The 22876-nt window shown below is 41.3% G+C and overlaps 1 protein-coding gene across 3 annotated transcripts; it reads left to right on the top strand.

Annotated features, from left to right (window-relative positions):
* The first annotated feature begins 1380 nt into the window (after positions 1-1380).
* On the top strand, positions 1381-22758 carry LOC135427404 (scoloptoxin SSD14). 3 transcript variants are annotated; one of them, XM_064680900.1, is made up of 7 exons: positions 1381-1575; positions 17341-17529; positions 18470-18573; positions 19003-19612; positions 20568-20981; positions 21040-21684; positions 22059-22758. In XM_064680900.1, exons 1-7 carry the CDS (start codon positions 1517-1519, stop codon positions 22558-22560), a joined length of 2523 nt encoding a protein of 840 aa, XP_064536970.1. In that variant the 5' UTR covers positions 1381-1516; the 3' UTR covers positions 22561-22758. The 3 variants fall into 3 exon arrangements, with proteins under 3 accessions (XP_064536970.1, XP_064536972.1, XP_064536971.1); XM_064680902.1 differs by having other exon boundaries at positions 1388-1575; positions 19360-19612; positions 22059-22756; XM_064680901.1 differs by lacking the exon at positions 1381-1575 and adding an exon at positions 7472-7750.
* Positions 22759-22876: the final 118 nt, after the last annotated feature.

The raw sequence follows: 22876 nt of genomic DNA, 5'->3' as shown, positions 1-22876 counted from the left end.
CAGTAAAAGAACAAAAGAATTAGAGAGCGGGTTAGCGCAAGAGCAGGAGAAAGAGGGGGAAGTGAACAAAAGAGAGAGATAGACTGGAAGATAATATTGGCACCCGAGCTTGTTAACAACAATACCTATAATCAACACCTTAAAACTGAGATGCTTACTTGAATTCATGAGAATCGCATAGTAGAGCAATTAACTAGTTTTTTATTTAAATTTACTTTAGGTACAACATGCACACACCCATATATCCATATATATCTGTACAAGCAAGGGTACACCCACACACACACACACACACACACACACACCCACATACAGACGTAAAATCGAGTTGCAGTCAACAGTTTTTCGTTTATTCAAGCTTACTTTTATATATTTTAATCTTATATTGTAGTCTCATCATTTACTCTCATAGTTTTTCTCTTTAAACCATTCTAGTTATTATCGTGTGATGTTTAAACTTCAATTTTGCACAATTCTTTCATATTGGTTTTACAATATTTTTACTTTCACTCTCTTAATTGAATAGGATTGTAATAGGCTTGTTTTAAGTGTGGTTTAAGCTTTAGTTAAACATCCATTGTACTTAACACATATTACTCATACGCCATGTAGCGCATTTTTCGATCGCTGCTGACTTTAGTTTATGTTCTTTGATTTGATATTTCAACTGCTTTTAAAATGTGAACACAATGACATGCATTGCCAAGTGTGTGTTTGTATGTGTGTTGCCCATACACACACACACACACAGGCAAACGCCAACACATGAGCAGAGCGCAGCGGCATTTAATTTCCTTCTTTTTTTTTGTATGTTTATGCTAAGCAATATCAAGCACAACAACAACAACAACAACAAGAACGACATTCAGCCACGTGGGTGGATATCTGTATGTGTGTGTGAATGGGAGTAGCCATCGCTGACGCTGGTGCCGCTGCTTCAGCAGCTGCGCTGCCGCCGCCGCCGCTGCCGTTGCCGCTGACGTTTGGTGGTCTGGGAGCATCCTCAGCGGAAATGGAAATTCAGTCAGACATTGAACGTCGTGCGCCGAGCTGTGTATACGCATAACCACAAACCTTAAATTGTAACTGTAACTGTAACTGCAATTGTAACTGTAATTGAAGCCAAGCACTGGCCATACCTTACGCCCCTCCGCGTCTGCGCCCGCCTTAACCATACACCAAGACGATACCGTATTATATCGCAGTTCCCTTCATCCTCAGCTTTGCATTTTTTCTGATCTGTGTCCGCCGGTCCGCGCCTCTTCGTGTTGCCTCTACCTCTTCTTCTTCTTGTTTTGGAGTGTGCGTGTGGCTGTTGTTGTTCTTTTGTGTTATTTTTTGTTTTTATTTTGTTTTTTTTAATTCTGCGTGTTTTGGCATAAACATTTGCAAGATTTAGCGCGAAATCTGTGCACACAGCTGTTGCGGATTCATTGAATTTGCAACTGCAACTGTAGCGCACTTAGCGAATCGGTGGCAGAACAATAACAAAAACAAAAACAACAATTGCTGGCAAATGCATTCCACGGCATGCGGCGTTGGCGCCTCCGCCACAAATCTTGCAACACTGCAAACGTAAGTACTTCTTTCACGCATCCAAACGGAACCGCATTCAATTGCTTTCGCACAGGCGAACATATTGTAAAGGTCAACTTCGGTTGAACATTAGCTATTACCCGGTAATTTAGAGGCATTTGAGAAAATATTGCTATGGATCGAGTGCATGAGGGGAAAATTACCATCGGGAATGCAATCCCAAAGGCTTGCCTTGAAGTTCGGTTCGTGAACCTGCTAGTTCATATCTATGAATCCAGGCTTGGGTTCGAAGCTCGGCTTGCCAAGTTCTTCTTATACTTATAGTATATATATTGTTCTATATAATATATATATATATATATATATATATAAAGATTTAAGAAATAAAGCCTATGGTATATGTTTCATATTCAAAATTCAAAATTCATAGAAAAATTTCATGCATTTTTTAGATTTTTTTCCTAAAAAGTGCAAAAAAATAAACATTAAGGTATCTTTCTAAAAAACAAAGATTCAAAATAAGTGCTCGATGCAAATAAAGAAACTTTTAAATGAGATCCAGACGCAAAGCATAAATAACTTTGGTCCCTACAATTGGATATATCTAGTCATATGTGGTAGATGCCAATTTTGGGTAGAGATCAATTTTAGCCCATATTTTATATGAAAATATTTACAACTCGCAATATTCTCAGTACAACGGGCAATTTTTAAGGGAAGACTTGATTGTTGCATTAAAATTTGGAAAATATATGACTATCCAAGGCTTGAACCAAAGTCTGGGTCCCAGTTCACGAACCTAACTTCAAGGCAGGGCGATGTTTCGAACCGTAAATCGAACCAGCGAGAATTTTAAATTGGGGTCCCCTTTAAAGATACCAACTTTTAACTGATAGATCGATCGCTGAATTCTAACGATCTCCAATTTTATACTTAGATACCTCCTAAAATTAAAAGTTAGCCAAATATATTTCTCAGCAACCGCAGGGATATAAATTTCTCTACTTCTGAAATGCTTGATATATGGTATTGCTGGCTGTTCAATAAAATTGTTTTAATGGCTCGGAACTCTGCAACTTATGTTGTTTTATGCTCAATTCCAAGTTTCGCCAGCAGATCGATATTTGAACCAAAGTATTCACAGCCACTTTACAATGATGCTTGGGCACATAAACTAATGAATGGATATGTTTAGTTTAGCAGAAGACATTAGCTTGGAGATTACTTTAAGGTTCCAGGCATACAAATAATTTGATTAACAAATGGATGCCCCAAGGCTCAAGGGGCAAAGGGCGGGGGGCAACCTTGCTGCTCTTCCCGTTTCTTTGCCACTTGCTGTCAGTCCAAAGAAAAGAATCAACTTATGGCCAAGAATGCCGTTCAATAGACGCCCCGCATATAGTAATCCATCAAAGTGCCCAAAGACAAACAAATGGGCGGCAACGGCACTGGGTGTGGCAGTGCGGTGAGGGATGGGAGGGGGGGGGGGGGGTGTAAGTGGAGAGGATGTGTGTGCGTGTGTTCGAAGCAGCTCAGCAGAAGATGCGCGTATTGTAAACAAATGTGTGGATGCCTCATTGCTGCCAAAGTGTGTCAGACACGACTGAAAATAGTTGCAGGATTATGAACGGGGCATGGCAGAGGCAGCGGGCGGAGGGCGGCGGGCGGAGGGCGGCGGGAATAGGGTGCGGAACGGGCTACATGAAAGCGCAACAGCAGCAGCCCGTCAAAGTGGAGCACTTAAAAAATGTTTCCTCAACTAATTAATGAGAATTCTAAGTGCGGCACACACACACACACACACACACACACGCACACACTCATGCTATACTTATGGAACAGTATCCGACAGATGTTCCGGGGGTGTTTGGGGCGTCATTTATTTTGATGGTGCCCCCAAGTGTCGGGCCGCCGGAGCAATTCGTAGGCCAAACTGTTGAATGCCCCAATGAAGCTGTTGCTCTTCCAGTTGCTCAATTGGCTCAGCGACAAGTTCAATTGCCTCTTCGCCCGCTTCGATCCGCTGCCACTTGCAACAGTCTGAACCTGTCTGGCAAATCTTTTATGGTCTAGCTATGCTTAGCCGGCCAAGGGCAGCACCCACACACACACACACACGCACACACACACTGCCACGCCCACCAGCACATGCAGTCTGTCGCTGTTGCTGATGACGTCATCGAATTGCTTGCAACAAGCAGCAGGGGCAGCAGCAGGGGCAGCAGCGCGCGCTGTTGCAGTTGCATTTGCAGCCATGATCGATGTGTCCGATTCACGCCCACAAAAGAAACGCGTGGTGCGGGGCATATCCATAAAGTGCAACTGTGCCTGGCGAGAAAAAAGATATCTCTGTGGCATGTAGATGACATAATATGTACATCAATATGGACAAGAGTTAAGAGTTGACCAGCCTGTAACGAGCACTTCTGGACTGCACTAGTGGAGTCTCTTCTTAGAATTGAATATATATATATCTATGTATATATATATGTATGTATATACCCTGTACTTTTGCCTGACGAGCACTTTGAGCTCCGCTTATGCATCCAATTGGGCTGCTTAGTCTCTGTACTAGAAAGTTCTTTCAATCTTAACTTACTTTATTTTGTCTAGTCTAAAAAGTTCTTTCAATCTTAACTTACTTTAACTGACTTAAATACTGAAACTCTAACTATTATTAGTCTAAAAATTGCACTTTTATAATTTGTTTCTTTTTTTAAATAACTTTTAAGTTTTTATTTAATGAATAGACATATTGGCAACAACCAATTGTTAAAGTTCAATTGTATATAGTATACATATATATAAAATGTACTTCAACAAGCTATATACTATATATACTATATACTATATATAGTATATATACTATATACTGTTAATCAAGAATTGATCAAGAATATTAACGTTTCGGCTGGATTAACTTTAGCTTTAGCTCTAAGATAAGCTTTAGTTGATGCTTTAAGCTTTCATTGAAATTCTCAACCAGTTTCTGAGCTCATAGATATGGGAACATCTATGCTTTATTAGGAATTGAAGACGCAGCTTGAAGTTTATATAAGTTCTTAAGCCGAATTATGTAATTTATCACAATTTATTATTTTTGTTAGCAGCAATAAACTATCCACCCAACTTTTTAATAGCACAGGCTACTGTGGCCTTCTGCTAAGACTAAGACTGAGACTAAGACTAAGATGAGATACACTAGTCTGAATGGCTGGGTCACTTAGACAATTCATCTGAGAGGACTGGATATTTAATTAATTTATGTTTTTTAAATATTAATTTGGTTATTCTATTCATCATGCACCATAGCTATATTCATTTCGAAATTCACAGGGTCATGTTTTGTTTTTAATATTTTTTTTAAAGGCAGCGCATTTGTTAGTCGACTTGTTGGCATTAAATCACGCTGCCCACCAGCAGCCCACTCACATGAGCCAAGCTTCGAGTCGAATAGCGACTATTCAAAGTGATTTAATTGATTTGCTGACAACGATTCGCTGCGTCGCCGCCTTAAATGGTGACCGGTAGCGCATCTTCATTGAGGGACAGACGGACGGACAGACGAACAGATTAAATGAGTGTCAAATCACAGTTATTAGCAGGCAGTGTGTGTGCGTGTGTGTTTGACCCCGAACCACCCACGCAGCTACCACCTTGCCCGCCCGCCCATTGATTGCAAGTGCACACAGCTCGACGCATCTCTCCATGTGGTGCCGGTTGCGTTGTGCTAGTTGCGTCCAGTTGATAATTTGTGCAATTTGTTGACACACATTTCGATGCTCGCGCGAGGCTCACTCTAGCCGGCACGCCAGCGACATGCCTCCATGAGCCGCTCCAGGCTTTGTCTTATCATTGGCCTCTGGCACTGCCCGGAGATGCGGCGGAAATTCGTGGACGCCCACCAGCTGTGGATGAGCCGTTGCCGCCGGACGCAGAATGTGGCGCGGCTACTTATGGAACGCCAACGTCGTTGGTCACGCTCTCAGCACACACACACGACCACACACACACGACCACACACACACACACACACACACACACACACACACAGATAGAGACACAAAGTCAGCTTCGAGATCTGCATTTCAACTGTTGCGATAAAGGCGAGAGCGCAAATTTATGATTTAATTTTGAAATCGTTTTGAGTGGCTGCACTTAAACTATGCCAAAAAAGGCTGATCTTTAGTTTCTACTTAAATATATATACATATATATATATCTTTTAGACGTAAATATACCTATTTGAGGCAATTTGCGTCTGTTACGGTTTATTGTCCGTGTTTTGTACAAACGAATTGCTAATTCATATTTGTGTTGCCTTTGAAATGGCAACAATAAAATGCAATGCTAAAAATAAAAAGAAAATTAAATAGGTGCGTTGCAGTTGGTTGGTTAAAGGCGGGCAGGGGGTGTGGCATCGGGGAGGATTGAGCTCGACCAGCAGATACCCTGTACTACTCGAATTTACTCATGTATATACACACACTAGAAGATAGCCTTGTGTCCAAGTCGAAGTTCTCTTAGCATCTAATAATATATATATATACTTATACATATGTATATATACTACATACATACATGCTCCATACATATGCACATACACATAGACATGGGCAAAGACAGAGATTTTTCGATAGCCACCAGAACTTGTTAACACAACACTTGCTTATAATCAAAGCAGGAAAACCTGAAGGCCTTACTTGCACTTATGAGAATCGCAGAGAAGAGCATTATTTAATAACAATAAACTTACTCTGCGTTTGGTACAAAGGAACATACATATACATACATATATGTAAATTCTCGTACACACAGACACACACACACAGCCAGACACACACGCACATACATGAATACGTAAAAAAAAAGTTGCAATTAATAGGTTTTTCGAGCGTGGTTCGGTTGAAAAATGTTCTCTTTAACATATTTTAGTTTCTTCAGCAACTCTGATAATGTTTAATAAGCCAATTTACATATATTTCGATTTAATGAAATTAATAGTTTCCTTCAATTTCTTTATTTTATTTATAATTATATTGAAAAGTGTAATCAACACTTGCTCTTATTCCGAATGTGAATGAGTTTCTATAGTTGTACATATCGAATAGCTTTCTGATTTTTAAAAAGTAATTAAAATACTTGAAATGCCTATGACAACTGGATAACAAATCGATTTATAATTAACTAGAATCGCAATTCTAAATTTATGAGTTTTACTTCGTTTTTGGAAGCACGCGAATCGTAAAGTTCTCCATAGCTTGGAAATAATATGATGATGTAATGGAAAATCTGTTGGCCTGGGCCTGGGCCTGGGCCTGGGACAGTGACAGTGACAGGGTCGGGGACAGGGACAGGGACAGGGTCGGGGACTGGGCCTGGTTTTTTTTCTTCTTTCTTTTCAGTTTATCAACTTGTCGCTTCACTCTATGTATCCATTTTTGTGTGTCACTGTCAACAAATTGCTTTTAATGGCCGGGTGGGTGGCGCAGCTCAGTTTAGCCGCCCCTTGACTACAATACACACGCACCAAAGCAACCCACCCCCCCGACCTCCACGACCCCCACGCCCATGGCACGGCACGGCTCACAGCCGCAGCTCGGTTGGGTTCGATGCGACTCGGCTCCGTGTGACAATCACGGCCTATGTCCATTGGGGCCGCCTAATTTTTGTGATTTCCGCACGACAGCAACAACTACAACCAAAACAACAACAACAACAGCAGCAGCAGCAATTTGCGCTGTAACAACAACAACAACAACAACAACAAGAGCAACAACAACAAGAGCAACCGCTCTGACGAAGTGCCTCGGCCTGACGAGTCGCTGTGAATGCCGCCGCCGCCGTCGGTGTCGAGCGTCGACGCTGCCGTCGCCGCAGACGCGGCCGCAACGCGTCCCGTTCTTAATTCAGTTGACCAGCAGCCAGCGCTGCGACGAGACACGCGACTAAAAAATATAAATAACATTAAAAACTTATAGAATATCGGACAAAAATAAAAAATAATTGAGATTTATCAGCGCATCTAACACATCTATATAGACAATTATATAGCGTCGGCAGCGGCGCGTATCGAGTAAAAACAAAAACTGCGAGGAAAGCACAGTTAAAGAAATACGAAAAACTTGACGCGTTTTCAGTGCGTTTCGAAAACGCGCGCGTTTTTTTTTTGTTCATTTTCCAGTGCAAAAAAAGAACAAATCTTTTGAAAGAGGTGACAACACATGCGACATTAATTTATATACACACACACACACACACACATGTTTCTATATATAGTATATACTTATGTATAGCATATTATTATAATTTATTTATTTATTTTTTTTGTTTGTTGTTTTTTGTTTTTTGTGCGTGTGCGTTTCGTAAATTGAATGCAAATGTTTGTTGCCGTTGTTGCCGTTGTGCGTGCGATGCGATTATGTTGCCAGGCTGTGTGCTGGGCCCGGCATTGGCAGCGGCGTTCAACTAGACGCCAGGTTCGCCCACCTAAAACGCAGACAGACAGACACACGTCCAACACAAATAGCGACAAACGTTGGCGGGCAACAACAACAAAAACAACAACAACAACAGCAGCAACGAACGGCAACAAGTCCAAGTCCAAGTAAAAAAAAATCAAAAAATGCCCATTGCCCATGAGGGCAACCCATCTGGTATTCGCCTGCCCCGCCCCCCGCCCTGGCCGCGCAGGGAATAAAGCAACAGGCAACAAAATTTTGTTTCAGTTCCATTTGCTTCATTTCAGTTGTTGTTGCTGTTGCTGTTGTTGTTGTTGTCCTCTTTCGCCTGCTGCTGCTGCCAATAAATAAATAACCAGCAAGAAGAATGAAACAAAAGCAATGTTCAAAATAAAAACGAATATGAAAATTAAATAAATGCCAGACGCCAAAAAAAAAAAAACAATAAAGCGAAAGAGCAAAGAAAATAAAAGAAAAACGCCGCGAAAACGCCAAACGGTAGATGCCAGACGAACACTTGTTGAGATTCTTAAGATGCATTTCAATTTGTCTGCTAAATGAAAATCCATATGAAAATATGAGAATATTAAAATATACACAATACATGCAAATAACAGGCTAGCGGGGGGAGAAGTAGTTGTAGGGTGGACTGGCTGTTAAAACGCCTTTTGTGTGCATTTATGGGCGGGGTTTCGTTGGAAATTTAACATAAAAAATGCCACTTTTAAGGATTTTCCAATTAATAGCAAAAATTCGTCTAATGCGAGAAGAGCTCTGATTAACAGCTTAGAACTTAACAGATACAGAGTTATGTTAACTTTTCTGCCTTATTAGATTACAGTTTGATGTATTTGTAATGTAAACGGTAATTTATTGATATTTTTTACTATATTGTTGAAATTGATTTATAGTATTATTTTTTTGTCGCTTTTCTATTGAATATCGTTATTATTATTTATCTGTTACTTTTTACTTTAATTTATTTAGTTTTCTTAGCAGTTTGGGTAAATATGGAAAGCTGCAAATTTCGTTTGTTCTTGGTATTTGTTTTTTTTTCTTTTTCCTTATTTAAATTTTGACTTTTTTAGCTACTCCATATAAATAATCCAGTACTCTTAGCAATTTAGGCATAACTTTTCTTTCAACAGCAATACAAAGCGTATTCACAGCAGTCAGTCAAATAAATCCCATGCTATTTATCAGGAAACTCGATATGGGTAATCCCCAGTTGACAGTCGAATCAGCTTTTGTTAGAATTTCGATAGAATTCATGGGGAACAAGAGACGCTTCCAAGTAAAGATATCCTCTATGAACTAAGTACTCTTAAGATTGTCGCTTGGCCTTCGACTCAAACAAGTTTGTCTGCTGTCAACTGTGCGTGCTTAAAAGTACTCTATATGTATGCATATGCATATGTATATATGTCAGTATATTTATATGTATGCAGATAGCATTTCCCATAAGTTGCATGATGTCTTTCATTGAGTAAAACAAGAAAAATGATAAGTTCATATGCCCAGCAGTTGACTTGATCTTTCTATTGCTAATTTGACACAGCGTCATTTTATGCGGTTTATCTGTTGCTGCTGCTGCTGCTGCTGCTGTTGTGGCAGCTCTTGTTGCAGTTGCTGCTGTTGCAGTTGTTGTTGCAGCTGCCGTCTGTGTTGCTATCTAAACGAGCCGTTGCCGCCACTTGGTCTATTGCCGGCAATGTTCCAGTGATAAGCCGCAGCCACACCCTCAATGTTGCTGCTGCTGCTGCTGCTGCTGCCGCTGCTGTGGCACGACAGCAACATGTATGTTTGTCAAGCTGAGGGACAACTGTTTTACTATCAATGTGCTGGCCAGCGGCGGGCCATTTGTTTCGAGCATCCAATCTGCCTTTATCAAGCTGTGTGTGTGTGTCTCAGTGTGTATGCTTGTGTTTGTTCGAAGTCATTATACAGGCGAGTGACAGCAACTTGAGTGTCAATTGTTAGCTCAAATCTCGGATACACTTTTGAATGGCAGGCACTTAATAGCCATAGCTGCCGTGCCAGCTGCATCCCAGCAGCAGCTACTTGGAAAAGCAACAGCAGCAGCAACAACAATAGCCATATCAAGAGTTAAATCAACAGTAATAAGTATGTACTAGTTGTTACAGCTAAACGGCATCTCCGGTGGCTTTCGGGTATCATCATATCGGCATTGGCCGGTCGCGACGCTGATTGCTGACAACTTAATCAACATTTGAGTACAACAATCTAAGGCATTCTCTAAATATAACACATAGAGTCTATGGCTATTGCCAGCGACGCCGTCAGCTAATAAGCCGCTGTATCTGTATCTGTATCTGTATCTGTATCTGTATCTGTATCTGTATCTGTGTGTGTCCCCGTCTATCTGTCCACCATATCTACACACACACGCTCATTTATATATATATATATATATTTATGTATAATGCTGCCGCATGTGGACTATAATGTGTGTATTTGCCAAATGGCCCTGAACTTTGGGCTCGCTCAATTTGCACTGTCACGAATTGCGAATGTGTCAAAATGCGATGCTGGCACGCAAATCTCTCAGATCAATGCAAGATCTTTGTCTCTCGATCTCTCTCTTTGTTCGGCCTGTCAATTGCGCTGCTGGAGTTGCAACCGAAAGCTGCACTGCTTCCTAGTTGAAGCCACTGACTGCAAGTGCAACATTTATTTAGATACGTTTCCAAGACTCAGCTTAGCATCTCTTTTTATATAACTACCAACGGGTATTTACTGGCTTTGCTCCGGTTCAAGTATATTCTTTCTTTTCCAAGCATTTGGCAGTCGTGGGAAAGTTTTCATTCTATTTCACCCTACTTCCACTCAGTGGAGTGAATTTGACGTTTTCAAATGCTGCATAGATATTTGAACATAGGCTTAGAGGGCTTAGAGTTAAAAGTTGCAATCTACAGTTTTCCATTCATTTTCCGACAAACACACATATTCACTCTGGAGTACTGGAAAGCATTAAAAGTACTTTTCACTTCCACTCTTCAGCCAAAAGGGTGAAGAAAATCTTTATGAAAACTCTATTGAGGAGCTGGTTTTCATTAACTCACACAAATAATTGATTTAAAAACTTACACATTTTATAAATTTTTTGAAAAGTTGAAAAATTATTGTTAAAACCCGGCAAATAAATCACTTCACCAATAACAATAAAACTGAGCCAAAAAAAAAAATATTGATGTTTATTGTTATTATTTTGAGCTCTGCCATATACTGTTCTTATTTATAGCATTGAGGCATATTTATAGATTGTTCAAATTTAGCATTATTCGCCTATTTTCTGCCAGTGTACTTTGATGTACATATACATATAAGGGGGTTTTCTGTTTACTGTTTTTTTTTGATTAGTCAATTGCTTTGTAAATCTTTATTTGTATTTACTGTGTCACCTTTTTGATTACCACTAATACGTTGATTGAATACTTTATTCATGTTAATTTATTTAAATCTTTACACACGCGAATGTACCGTTCCTTTTCTGACACGGAATTGTGATCTTGAGCTAGATTTGAATTGCTTTCCAGATAAATTAGTTAAGATTTTTTCAGAAATATGTGCTGATAAATGCTGTTACGTTATTGAGTTAAGAACAAAACTAACAGATGTGCATTTTCACGGAAATCGTTTATCGATAGACATCGATAATTATCAGGAGACTGCACCGATAATTCTGACATGAGTAATCGGCAAATAGAAAAATCGGCGATATCGTCAATAAAGAACATATTATAGATGACGAATAACAACATCGAACGAATAGCATTATGTAGTCATGGCTCATACGATTAGCTATGCCAATATGGCAGGCCTCATTATGCTCATAAAAGAAACTGGCCCTCGGCAAATACTTTTGCCTAATTAGATGTGCAAACATTTGACAAATTTCAAACTTTCGATCGGGCATAAAATAATCGAAGGTCGCCCACACGACCATAGATCATAGGAGCCACGGCAAGTTACCCAAAAGCAAATCGAGTTTCCCCGGTAAAAACGTTTGGATAATTAAATAAATACGATTTGACAAAAGTACATTAAAATGCATGAACACAAGCGAAGCGCGCAAATAAATCAAATAAACCAAAGGGCGGACAGTGCGGACAAAACGAGGTGCGCTTTAAGAGTTGTTGGCGGGCAGCCGGGGCGGCGGGGTGATTGGGAGGCAGCCCAAGTCTAGGCAAGCCAAAAAACAAAAAAAACCGACCTCAGACACATATGTGCGACTGCAACAGCTATAATTTTTGTTTTTTTTTTTATTTCTGTGCAACAAGTGTGAACAACAATTGCAATTTGCAACATTTTTTTATTGTTGCTATTACTAAACTTATGTATTTTGTTCATGCGTACAGGCGACTATTCTAATTGTAGCATAGCTTCCATTTGTCTAGCTGACCCCATTTGGTATGTGGGCAGACCCCCCCCCCCCCACCACCCACACACACCCCTTAAAAAACCAATCCGACAAAGGCAAAACAACTGTGAAAAGCTGGCAATGGTAACACAAAGCGTAGATACCCTTTAATATAGGGAAAAGAATGGAAAAAATAAATGCAAAAAGTTCTTTATATAATAGAATATACTTGAAATAATATACTCACTTTTAATATCATAAAACTGAAAAAAATGGAAGATAATTTAATGGAATATATTGTAGAAATTTATACGCTTAAATCCCGCGTGAAAAATATTAACAATATTATAATAAGCCAAAGACCACTTTAATTTGGAGGAATGATCATAATTTAATATACTATATAATATGATTAATTGAAATCAAAAAAGTATGAATTCTTGATGACATTATTGGCAGTTAGATATAATAGATATGAGTATACCAAATATACATCTATTGATCACAGATTTTTATCTCTAGATTTGCCCTCGAAAACTGTGTCCAAAAAAAAATAAAACATCTTTAATATAAGTTTGTTTTCTTTTTCTGATCGTATCTTGAGATCCGATTTGTTTATAAAAAACTATCCATTTAATATGGTTTAGTTGAAAGTATAAACAGCAGCAACATAAATAGCTTGGATCCCAACCAAACTAAACTAAACTAAATTTGGCAGTTGCCAATTGTGAGATCAAAGATCAAGAGATTAGTTTTCAATATGACACGTAATTCTACATAAAAACAATTGAATCTGGGCTGTTGTATGTCGAAAACCAGACGCACAGGTCGAAATTAAAGACAGGAAGCTGGTTCGAAGCGTGAACCGAAACTGCGACCCAGGCACAAACAAGGAGATATAATAGAGTGTGTAGATGTCTCTGGCTACAAAGAAGTATGTGATAGCCGTAGTCGGTGTTAAACAGGCCTATTAAAACTCTTGTAGAGTTCGATAGTCGTTTGTCGATTTGCAGGAACCGCAAAAAAAAACAAGTAAGTGGTTCTAGCCGGGAGCTCCCGACTAGGGGATACCCTGAGCCCTCTTCTTCAGACAGGCGATAGGTATAAAATGAAAGATATCTGAGATATATATACTATTCTAGAAGCTACATGTCAAGTTTGGTGACTCAAGCTCATATTATTCGCCGAAATTGCTCAAAAACAGGATTTCGATATCAATTTTTATCGATTACTTGGAAAAGGGGCAAGCTGTCAAATATCGGAAACAAACTCGATGTGCGCGGGCACTAGGAGGACCTACAGCTAACATTTCAAGTCTCTAGCTCTTATAAGTTCTGAGATCCTTGCGTTCATACATACGGACAGACGGACGGACAGACAGACGGACATGGCTAGATCGACTCGGCTGTTGATGCTGATCAAGAATGTCACTTTATGGGGTCGGAGATGCTTCCTTCTGCCTGTTACATACATTAGCACAAATACATTATACCCTTTTTACCGATTTTCAATGGGTTCAGGGTATAAAAAATGAAATGAAAAACAGATGGGGAAATGGAAAAGTGGAAGTGAAAGACTTGAAGAAGACGATAAAGGCGGCTCAGATAAAAGCGTCCGGCTTGAATCAAATAATTGTTAAATATACTATGTAGAGTAATTAAATGCAATGATGAGCCAACCCCCGCCAACTACGCGCCACACCCAAAAGCCGCCGGCAATTGACCAAGCCGCTCACGTACATAACTAAGCACCGTGGCTCATCGTGGTATCATAATAATGACAGCGATTCCGCCCCGGTCCCCGGGACGGTGCAGAGAGTGCGGTTGCCGGTTCGGATTTCGGGCGCGGACTCGATGTCGGATTTGAGCTGTTCGCCAAATTCGGATGGGGCGCTGCGCACGCGCCACTTGCAGACAGTTGTATCGACCATCGGGCAATTAGTGTATGCCAAACTGGCGCAATACCCGTGAGCTGCATGCAAATGCGGCATAGGGTCTCCAAGTATACTCATATGCCCAGCAATTCACCAATTCCAATCGAAGTGGCGGTGGCGACAGCGCCGGCAACAGATTGTCCATGTTTTTAGGCGAGTGCCCAATGTCCGATGCCCGTACCCGTGCCCGTACCCGTACCCGTGCCCGTACCCGTGCCCGTGCCCGCCGTGCATGTGCATGTCCGAGCAGCTGCTTATGGCTTTTCGGTGTGGTCTCTCTCTCTCTCCCATTTTTTATGGCCCAACGGAGGCGGCGACGGGGTCGTAAACCCAAATTGCAATCCACATGCCTCCAAGTAATGCTCGGTAATTGTGGCGTGTGCCGCGCTTCTTTTTTTGTTGGCTCTGTTGCCTTTGTTGCTGCTGCTGCTGCTGCTGCTGCGGCCATTTAACGAAAATGAAATGAAATTAAATGCAGTTGACCTAAAAATAGCAAATGGCCAGGCTAGGCCAACCGCAGAACGGGCCAGCGACCCACTAAGCATTACTAACATGCAATATGTATGTTCCGCACAAACATATGTACATACGTAAATATGTACATGCATACACGCACACACATGCACAAAAAACAAAGTTGAGTAGATTGCCAGCAGAACTTGTAAACACAAGAAATATTATCAAAGCAGGATAACCTGTAGGCCTTACTTGAATTCATGAGAATTGCAGAGTAGGGCAATTTTAATATTAATTTGCATTTAATATAAGGGAATATGCATACATATGTACCCACATATTTACATACCAACTTACATACAAACATAAATATATACATAGATTCATAGATACATACATGCATATATAAATATATATACATACTTGCGTGTAAACATACATACAAACATACATACACAGATACATACTAACATACAGACAAACATACATATATACATACATGCATACATGCAAACAGACATACATATATATATGCATACATACATACATACACACAGAAATAAATAGGTACATAAATACATACATACACACAGAAATACATAGGCAAATACCTACATACATATATAGATACATATGTACATATGTATGCAAACATATATAAATACTTGCATGTATACATACATACTTACATGCATGCATTTATACATGCAAGCTCATATACATGAATGCGTACATACATGATATACATATGTATATACATACTAATATACATAACTTCATTAATACAAGCATGCAAACATACATACCTGCACAAATACACACACACATACATATCCACATACAAAAGTAAAGGTTCTTAAAACGCGAGCAGAACTTGTTAATATACGTAGCAGTTCAATGCAAAGCATGAAAAACTGTCGGCCTCACTTGAACTTATGAGAATCGCAGAGTAGGGCAATATTGATAAATACGTTTTCTTTTCAAATTGGCAGCGCAGAAGCAAAGTAAACAAAGTCCACATTTGGTATAGGGTAACATGCTTACTCCCATTAATATATGTATGTACATGTATATGTGTGTGTGCATTTAGCTGCATATACACATACATATTTACACATACATATTTGCACATATAAATACTCGCAACAATGCGCAATCTGATTGATCTAATAAAGCATTTAACATACATTTATGCATCTAGATATGTACAGATAAAACCTTTAACAAACTGGGAATAATTATAGTAAGACAAATTGGATGATAAACAAAAAGTTAACCACACGCAGGCCTTAAATAATCGTTGAATCACGTATTGCTTTTGATAATGTTAAGCTTTCAATATGAGCTTGGAGGCGAACATCAAATCTTTGCCCATACTGTGCACTCTATTATCCACACAGCTGGTTTTGGTTATCGGAAAAGTGTGAAACAATGAAAATTTTTAAATATTTTTAAATAAATCGGTTTCCGATTTCCACAAATGTTCCACAGTTGCGGGTGAAATGAAAAACAACATTAAAAATTGCAGCTTGCTAACACTTACCTGCCTTGGGCTGTGCATTGATTATCAATCAGTCAGTCAGTCAATCGGTCGACCAGTCAATCATTCAGTCAGTCAATCAGTCAGCCAGTCAGTCAGTCAGTCAGTCAGTTAGTCAGTCAGTCAGTCAATCAGTCAATCGGTCGGCCAGTCAATCAGTCAGTCAGTCAATCAGTCAGCCAGTCAGTCAGTCAGTCAGTCAGTTAGTCAGTCAGTCAGTCAATCAGTCAATCAGTCAGTCAGTTAATCAATCAGTCATTTAGTTAGTCAGTCAGTCAATCAATAAGTTTGTCAATACAAACAACTTGGCGTGAGCGATTGCTCCTCTGTTTTGGGTACTCGGGCAAGTCGTGGCTCGCCCTGCTGATGCCAGGTGCCAATAATGACAGTGTTGTCGCAGGTCATGTGAGGCCAAAGTTGGTGGTTGTTGTGCCGACGATTTGATGCCCGTGCCACACATCAAGTGTGGCTGCAATTAACCCAATTTACGGGCAACAATCTATGCACGCTTCCACTTCGGGCCACCCGCTCGCGGGGCTGTCAATCACAACATTCAATTATGGTTATGGGCTGCGGCAGCAGCTACTCGCAACGTGCAACAAAATGTGCTATGCCAGAAAGTTGCAAGCAGCGCTGTCCTGGGCCGCTGCCGACGTCAGCGTCTGACCCATTTGCGGCGCACGCACGCACACAGCGACAGCATGAAAATCGGGATTGGGAAATGGGAAGTGGGAAATGGTCTGGGACACACCCACAGACATGCAACCGCAACGACCACGACGACCACATCCTGCCATCAAAGGCAGGCGACGACGACGACGACGACGTCGCTGTTGCCAATGACGCAGGCGGCACTCAGCGGGCGGCATTGTTGCCGCCGCGTGGCAACGTGCCGAGTGTCTAGTGTCTAGTGTCGAGCGCTCAGTTGGCATTGGGACGCGTGCGAAATCTGTTGCATATTTGCGAGCTGCGCGATAAGCTGTTGCATACTTTGAAGCGCTAAACGAATCACATTTCGCTTGTTATTCCGCAGCACTTGCAGCAGCGCATCAGCAGCGGCAGCATCCACAGCGGATGCTCACAAGATGGTGCACCACGGCAACGACGATGCGATGAACAAGATTCCACTCAAATCTTCCAGCGGCCTGGACGATGAGGAGAAGAATGGCGGCGAACTGATGCAGGACACCGCCGCTGCCGAGGAGGCGCGACGCGAGCAGATGTAAGTCTTGAAAACGATACTCAAATCACTTTCGCCTCAATTTCGCCAAGTCTCGAATTGTTAAAACTTGTTCCAATTGGATAAATGGAATTTAAGATATATTATAGTATTTATTTTTTATATTTTTACTATACTATTTATTATGTTTGTTGTGTGAGGCTAAGAAGGTGCTTTTGTGCAAATTTTAAATTGTGATTATCTTAAGAAGAACATCTAGTCAGAAAATATAAAAGGTTTTTCTATATACTTAACTGAAATATAAAATAGTATTCGCCTCTTGAGATCAGCTTTTTTCGATTATTGATATGGAAAAAATCAAAATCAAATTTGTTAAATAGATGTTCCAATATCCATAATCTTTCACTATGCTTGCTTATGTTAAGGGTTATAGTTGCAGAAAATGTAGCATACTTATTCGGGCTTTGAATATCGTATATCAATCTAGGCTGCGAACAAGTTTTGAATAGTAACCTTTACCATGAAAGAAACCCAAATCAAACTATTTGTTCATTTAAAGCAAATCAATTTCTAAATGAAAAACTTTTGAGCCAAACTTAATCCAAAGTTGCATTTATCATTTACCATATTTGATAGATGCTAGTTTTGGGTAGAGATCAAATCTAGCCCGCAAATTGTGTTCAAAAATATGAACGACTTGCAATATTTTCATAAGAACGGGCAGTTTTAAATAATAAATTTAAATTTTTAAATTGTTGTTAAATTAAGAAAATATATGACAAAGTAAAATTTAAAGGTTCAAAAATGTAGTAAACAAGGTTCACGAAGCGAGCCTGGTATCTAGACAAAAGCTATCTAAAAGGGGCAAACATTAGAATTGGATGTTTTTGAATGTCGTAATTGAGGCGAAAGTGGTTTTCGGAACATTTAACCCATCTATGATTGAGTTTCGAATGTGTATATGTGTTATGCCGTGTTGCAGGCGTGCCAATCTGTTGGCCTGGATGAAGAAGCTGACGATTGTCCTGATTTGCTTCATTGGAATCGCCCTGATAAGCTATGTGATCATCAGCCTGTGCTTCAGCGGTAAGTGGCAGCTGGTACCGATTGACAAAGTGGCCAATTCCACAACCCTAACCACTCACTCACAAATGCCAACTAATCCAATCACACACACGCACACACACACACACACACACCAACATATATCTATATAGATAAGTATGTGTGTAGATAAGCATCACAACCAGCAACAACAACAAGAACCACAGCAACAACAGCAACAACAACAACAACAACAACAAGAACACAGTGAAAAATGTTGCATATAAGCTTTGCATGCCTCTGTCATTCGATTCACAATCCTGCACCCTGTGGCATCCACTCGTAATGTTATATTTATTCTATTGTGGCACCAAAAAAATATATATGTATTGACAAGAAACTCTTACACCTTAACTTACTAAACAACAACAACAACAATTGCACCGACAACAACAACAACAACAACTAAAGACTGGCCAAAGTCAACGCCCTTGCGAGCCAGCAACAGCACAGTTGCAACAGCAACAACAGCAACAGCAACAACGACAGCAACAGCAGCAATTGTTGGCAGCAGCACAGCAGCAGCAACAGCAGCAGCAACAGCAGCAGCTGCGGCAGCAACAGATGCTGCCGCAGACGCCGCGCCCTCGTCACCGGCACCGACAACAACAAGAACAACTAGCACAACTAGCACACCAACAACTACAACTACAACAACAACAACAACAACAATAGAAAGCACACCAACAACAACAACAACAACTACAACAACAACACCACCAAGCAATCCAAGCACAAGCCACACATTTAAAACATTTACTTCAACAGATGAGCAGCCGCCAGATTCGCTGCACAACAGCAACAACGACAGCATCGAGGCAACAACAATTGCCGCAACAGCAGCAGCTGAGGAGATTCCAATAGCTGGTCCTGCGGTGGCCGCCTCCACGTCGGCAACAACGCCACCTCCGTCGCCGGCAACAATACTGGACAACAGCAACATCGAGTTTTCATCCAAATTGGGCGTCTTTGAGCATGCGGCCGTCTGCTCGGATGTGGAGCCTTGCAGTCAGATTGGCAGGTACAGCAAACTATTCCCCTTAATATTCATATCACCATATTGATTGATTGATATGACTCATAATTCAAAAGCTTCAATTACTCCAACATATTTTTAGAAAAAACACAATACCTTAAAGATTTTCTATAGCAAAGCTGCTTCAAATGCTTGCTTAAATGAAAAGCTCATTTTATGTACTTCTAAAGCTGCTTCAGCTTTAACATAGGTTCAGCATAAGAGAGCGAGAGGGGTATAATTAATACTCGAAAGGCTTTTATAAAGCTTTCAAAGCTGCTTACACTTGGAAGCTTAAAACAACAAATGATCAACAGCCCATGTGGCTTTTATGTTTTTTCAAAGCTGCTTAAGCTTTCAAATAGTATCTTCATATCTAGAGTGAGACGGGAATATTTAATACTTAGAAGCTCTGAAATGCTTCTCGTAAACTTTTTAAAGCGGTTTGAACTTGATTACTACCTACTAAAAGATGCTTTAGCTTTGACATAGATTCAGCATAACAGAACGGGAAATGTATAATTAAAACTCAAAATATTTTTATAAAGCTTTCATCGCCTTTAAAAGCTGCTTAAACTTGTAAGCTTGAAATAACAAATGATAAACAGATTTAAGGGGAAAATGCTATCTTCTTCTAGCCCATGTAGCTTTTATGGACTTTCAAAGTTGAAAGCTCTTCAAAGCTCTAACTTAAAAGCTCTAATGTGCTTATCGTAAACTTTTTAAAGCTGTTCGAACTTGATTGCTACCTACTAAAAGCTGCTCAGGCTTTAACATGGTATCATAATAATAAAGAAAAGCTCTTCTATGCTTCTCAAAGACTTTCAAACAGTGCTTAAAAGCTTTCGGGGCATATTCGATGAGCTCATAAGTGCCAAATCTGGCGAAATCTTTAAATGTGTATTCACAACTTGAATCCTGAAATGTGCTTTAACTACGCCCCCGCTTCCCCTCTTCCCAGTGATATCCTGAAGCGCAATGGCAGCGCCGTGGATGCAACAATTGCAACAATGTTGTGCAACGGCCTCCTGACTGCCCAAAGCATGGGCATCGGCGGCGGCCTGCTGATGAATATCTATGACCGTGAGTCCCAGCGGGGCCATCAGATCGATGCGCACGTGCTGGCACCGTATGCGGCCGATCAGAAGATGTTCGACAAGGACCCGAATTCCTCCTTCACTGGCCCACTGAGCATTGCGGTGCCGGGCGAGGTGATGGGCTATCATTTGGCACACCAGCGCTTTGGCAAGCTGCCCTGGCGGGATCTGGTGGCGCCCTCGCTAAAGATTTGCGAGATTGGCTACCGAATGACCAAGCATCAGGAGAAGAGTGTGCGCAGCGTGTGGTCTACCATCAAGGACAATCCGGAGTATCAGTAAGTCGATAGGCACTTGCCTTTAAGAATCCTTTATATAAATCCCTTTGATTCGTAGGAGCATCTTTCTGAATGTGGAAACGGGCGAGCAGCACGTGGAGGGCACACTACTGAAGCCATCGGCGAAGCTGTGCAACACATATCAGCTGCTGGCCGAGAATGGGCCGATGGACTTTTACAACGGGACTGTGGCCAAAATGCTGGCCGAGGATCTGAAGGAGCTGGGCAGCATCATAACCCAGGACGATCTGGATGCATACACAGCTGAAATGCGGCACTCGGTAACCATGCCCCTGGGCGAGGATACACTCTATGCCGTGCCGCCAGTGAGCAGCGGATCTGTCGTCTCCCACATACTCAGCATTCTGGAGGGCTATAATTTCACCCGCTCCGATTTGGCGGATGAGGAATCCTATGCCCTTACCGTGCATCGCATTACCGAGGCGATCAAGTTCGGATTTGCCCGTCGCCCCGAGCTGGGCGATCCGCGCTTCAATGAGGTGCGCGAACTGGTCAGCCAGCTAAACAATCCGGAATATGCTGTCCAGCAGCGCGCCAAGATCAACGACAGCCATGTGCTGAGCGGACCGCACGAGTACGGCGCACAGTTCTCCTCCGACGAAGATCCGTACGGCACCTCCGCGCTCGCCGTGATCGCGCCCAACGGCGACGCCGTCGCCGTGACCAGCTCCATCAATTTTTAGTGAGTGCCCACAATTAAAATAATCTTAAATAGATCCATTTCATATTCCAAACAGCCAACAAAGCGAAGCTATATTAAGGGCTGAGATCTCTGGTCCGGTTCACGGTTCGAACCAATAGAGTTCAAACCTTGATCATATCACAGCTTTTGTCAATTCGAATGAAACAGCTTAACATATTTAGAATATGGGTTATCTGGGCTTATGTGAATGTAGTTCAAATTCCGGACTCAAACCGGTTCGGTTGCAGTCCCGATCACAGTATTCATTTAAAGCAGATTGATTCGATTGTGATTAATATAGAGTCGATTGATTTGATTGTGATTAATACAGAGTATATATATATATGCGACAATTCTTAACGATTTGTTTCCAGTTTCGGCTCCGGCCTGGTTGGACCACGCACAGGCATCATATTGAACGACGGCATGAACGACTTTGCTGTGCCGCACAATTACTTCAAGCTGCCGCAGTCGCCGGCGAATACCATCGACGTGCACAAGCGACCCATGTCCTCGCAGTCGCCGATGCTGCTGGCGGACCACGACGGCAACATACGCCTGGCAATTTCGGCTGCCGGCGGCAGCAAGATCGTGCCGGCCATTGTCGAGGTGGCCGCACGCTATCTCTGGCTAGGAGATGACCTGAAGGCGGCTGTGGATGCGCCGCGGTTCTACAATCAGCTTCTGCCCGACGTTCTCGAGTACGAGTATGGCAAGTATTCGGAGTCGCTGCTGCAGCTTCTCCAGAAACGGGGCCACAATCTGCAGCCATTGAAATTTGATGCCGCCTCCGTTGTCTGTGCCATTGGACGCAATGCGACGGCGGTCTATGCAAATGCCGATTATCGTAAGCGCGGCGGCGTTGCCGGCTTCTAGGCGCTATCGCACACACACACACACACACAGACAGACACACAAACACACACACAAACAGACACACTCTCATACACACACATAACCACACACTAGCGTATCGTCAAGTGAGATTAGTTGGAGGAATGAAGCGAGAAGCAAGAAGCAAGAAGCGAGAAGCAAGAAGCGAGAAGTGAAGGCGAAATCGAATATTTGCAAGTGAAAGTATTTAAGCTAGCTATGTCTTTTTTTTACATATATGTATGTATATCGTATGTTAAATAAATTTATATGCTACCTACTACTACCTTATACAATAAAAAACAACACACATTTTTTT

Source organism: Drosophila montana, unplaced genomic scaffold, assembly GCF_035044405.1.
Source record: "Drosophila montana isolate Dmon_TW-CO22-7 unplaced genomic scaffold, ASM3504440v1 contig_2178_1, whole genome shotgun sequence".
Classification (NCBI taxonomy): Eukaryota; Metazoa; Arthropoda; class Insecta; order Diptera; family Drosophilidae; genus Drosophila; species Drosophila montana.
The sequence above is the reverse complement of the archived record's forward strand: the minus strand, read 5'-3'. Positions and strand labels throughout refer to the sequence as shown.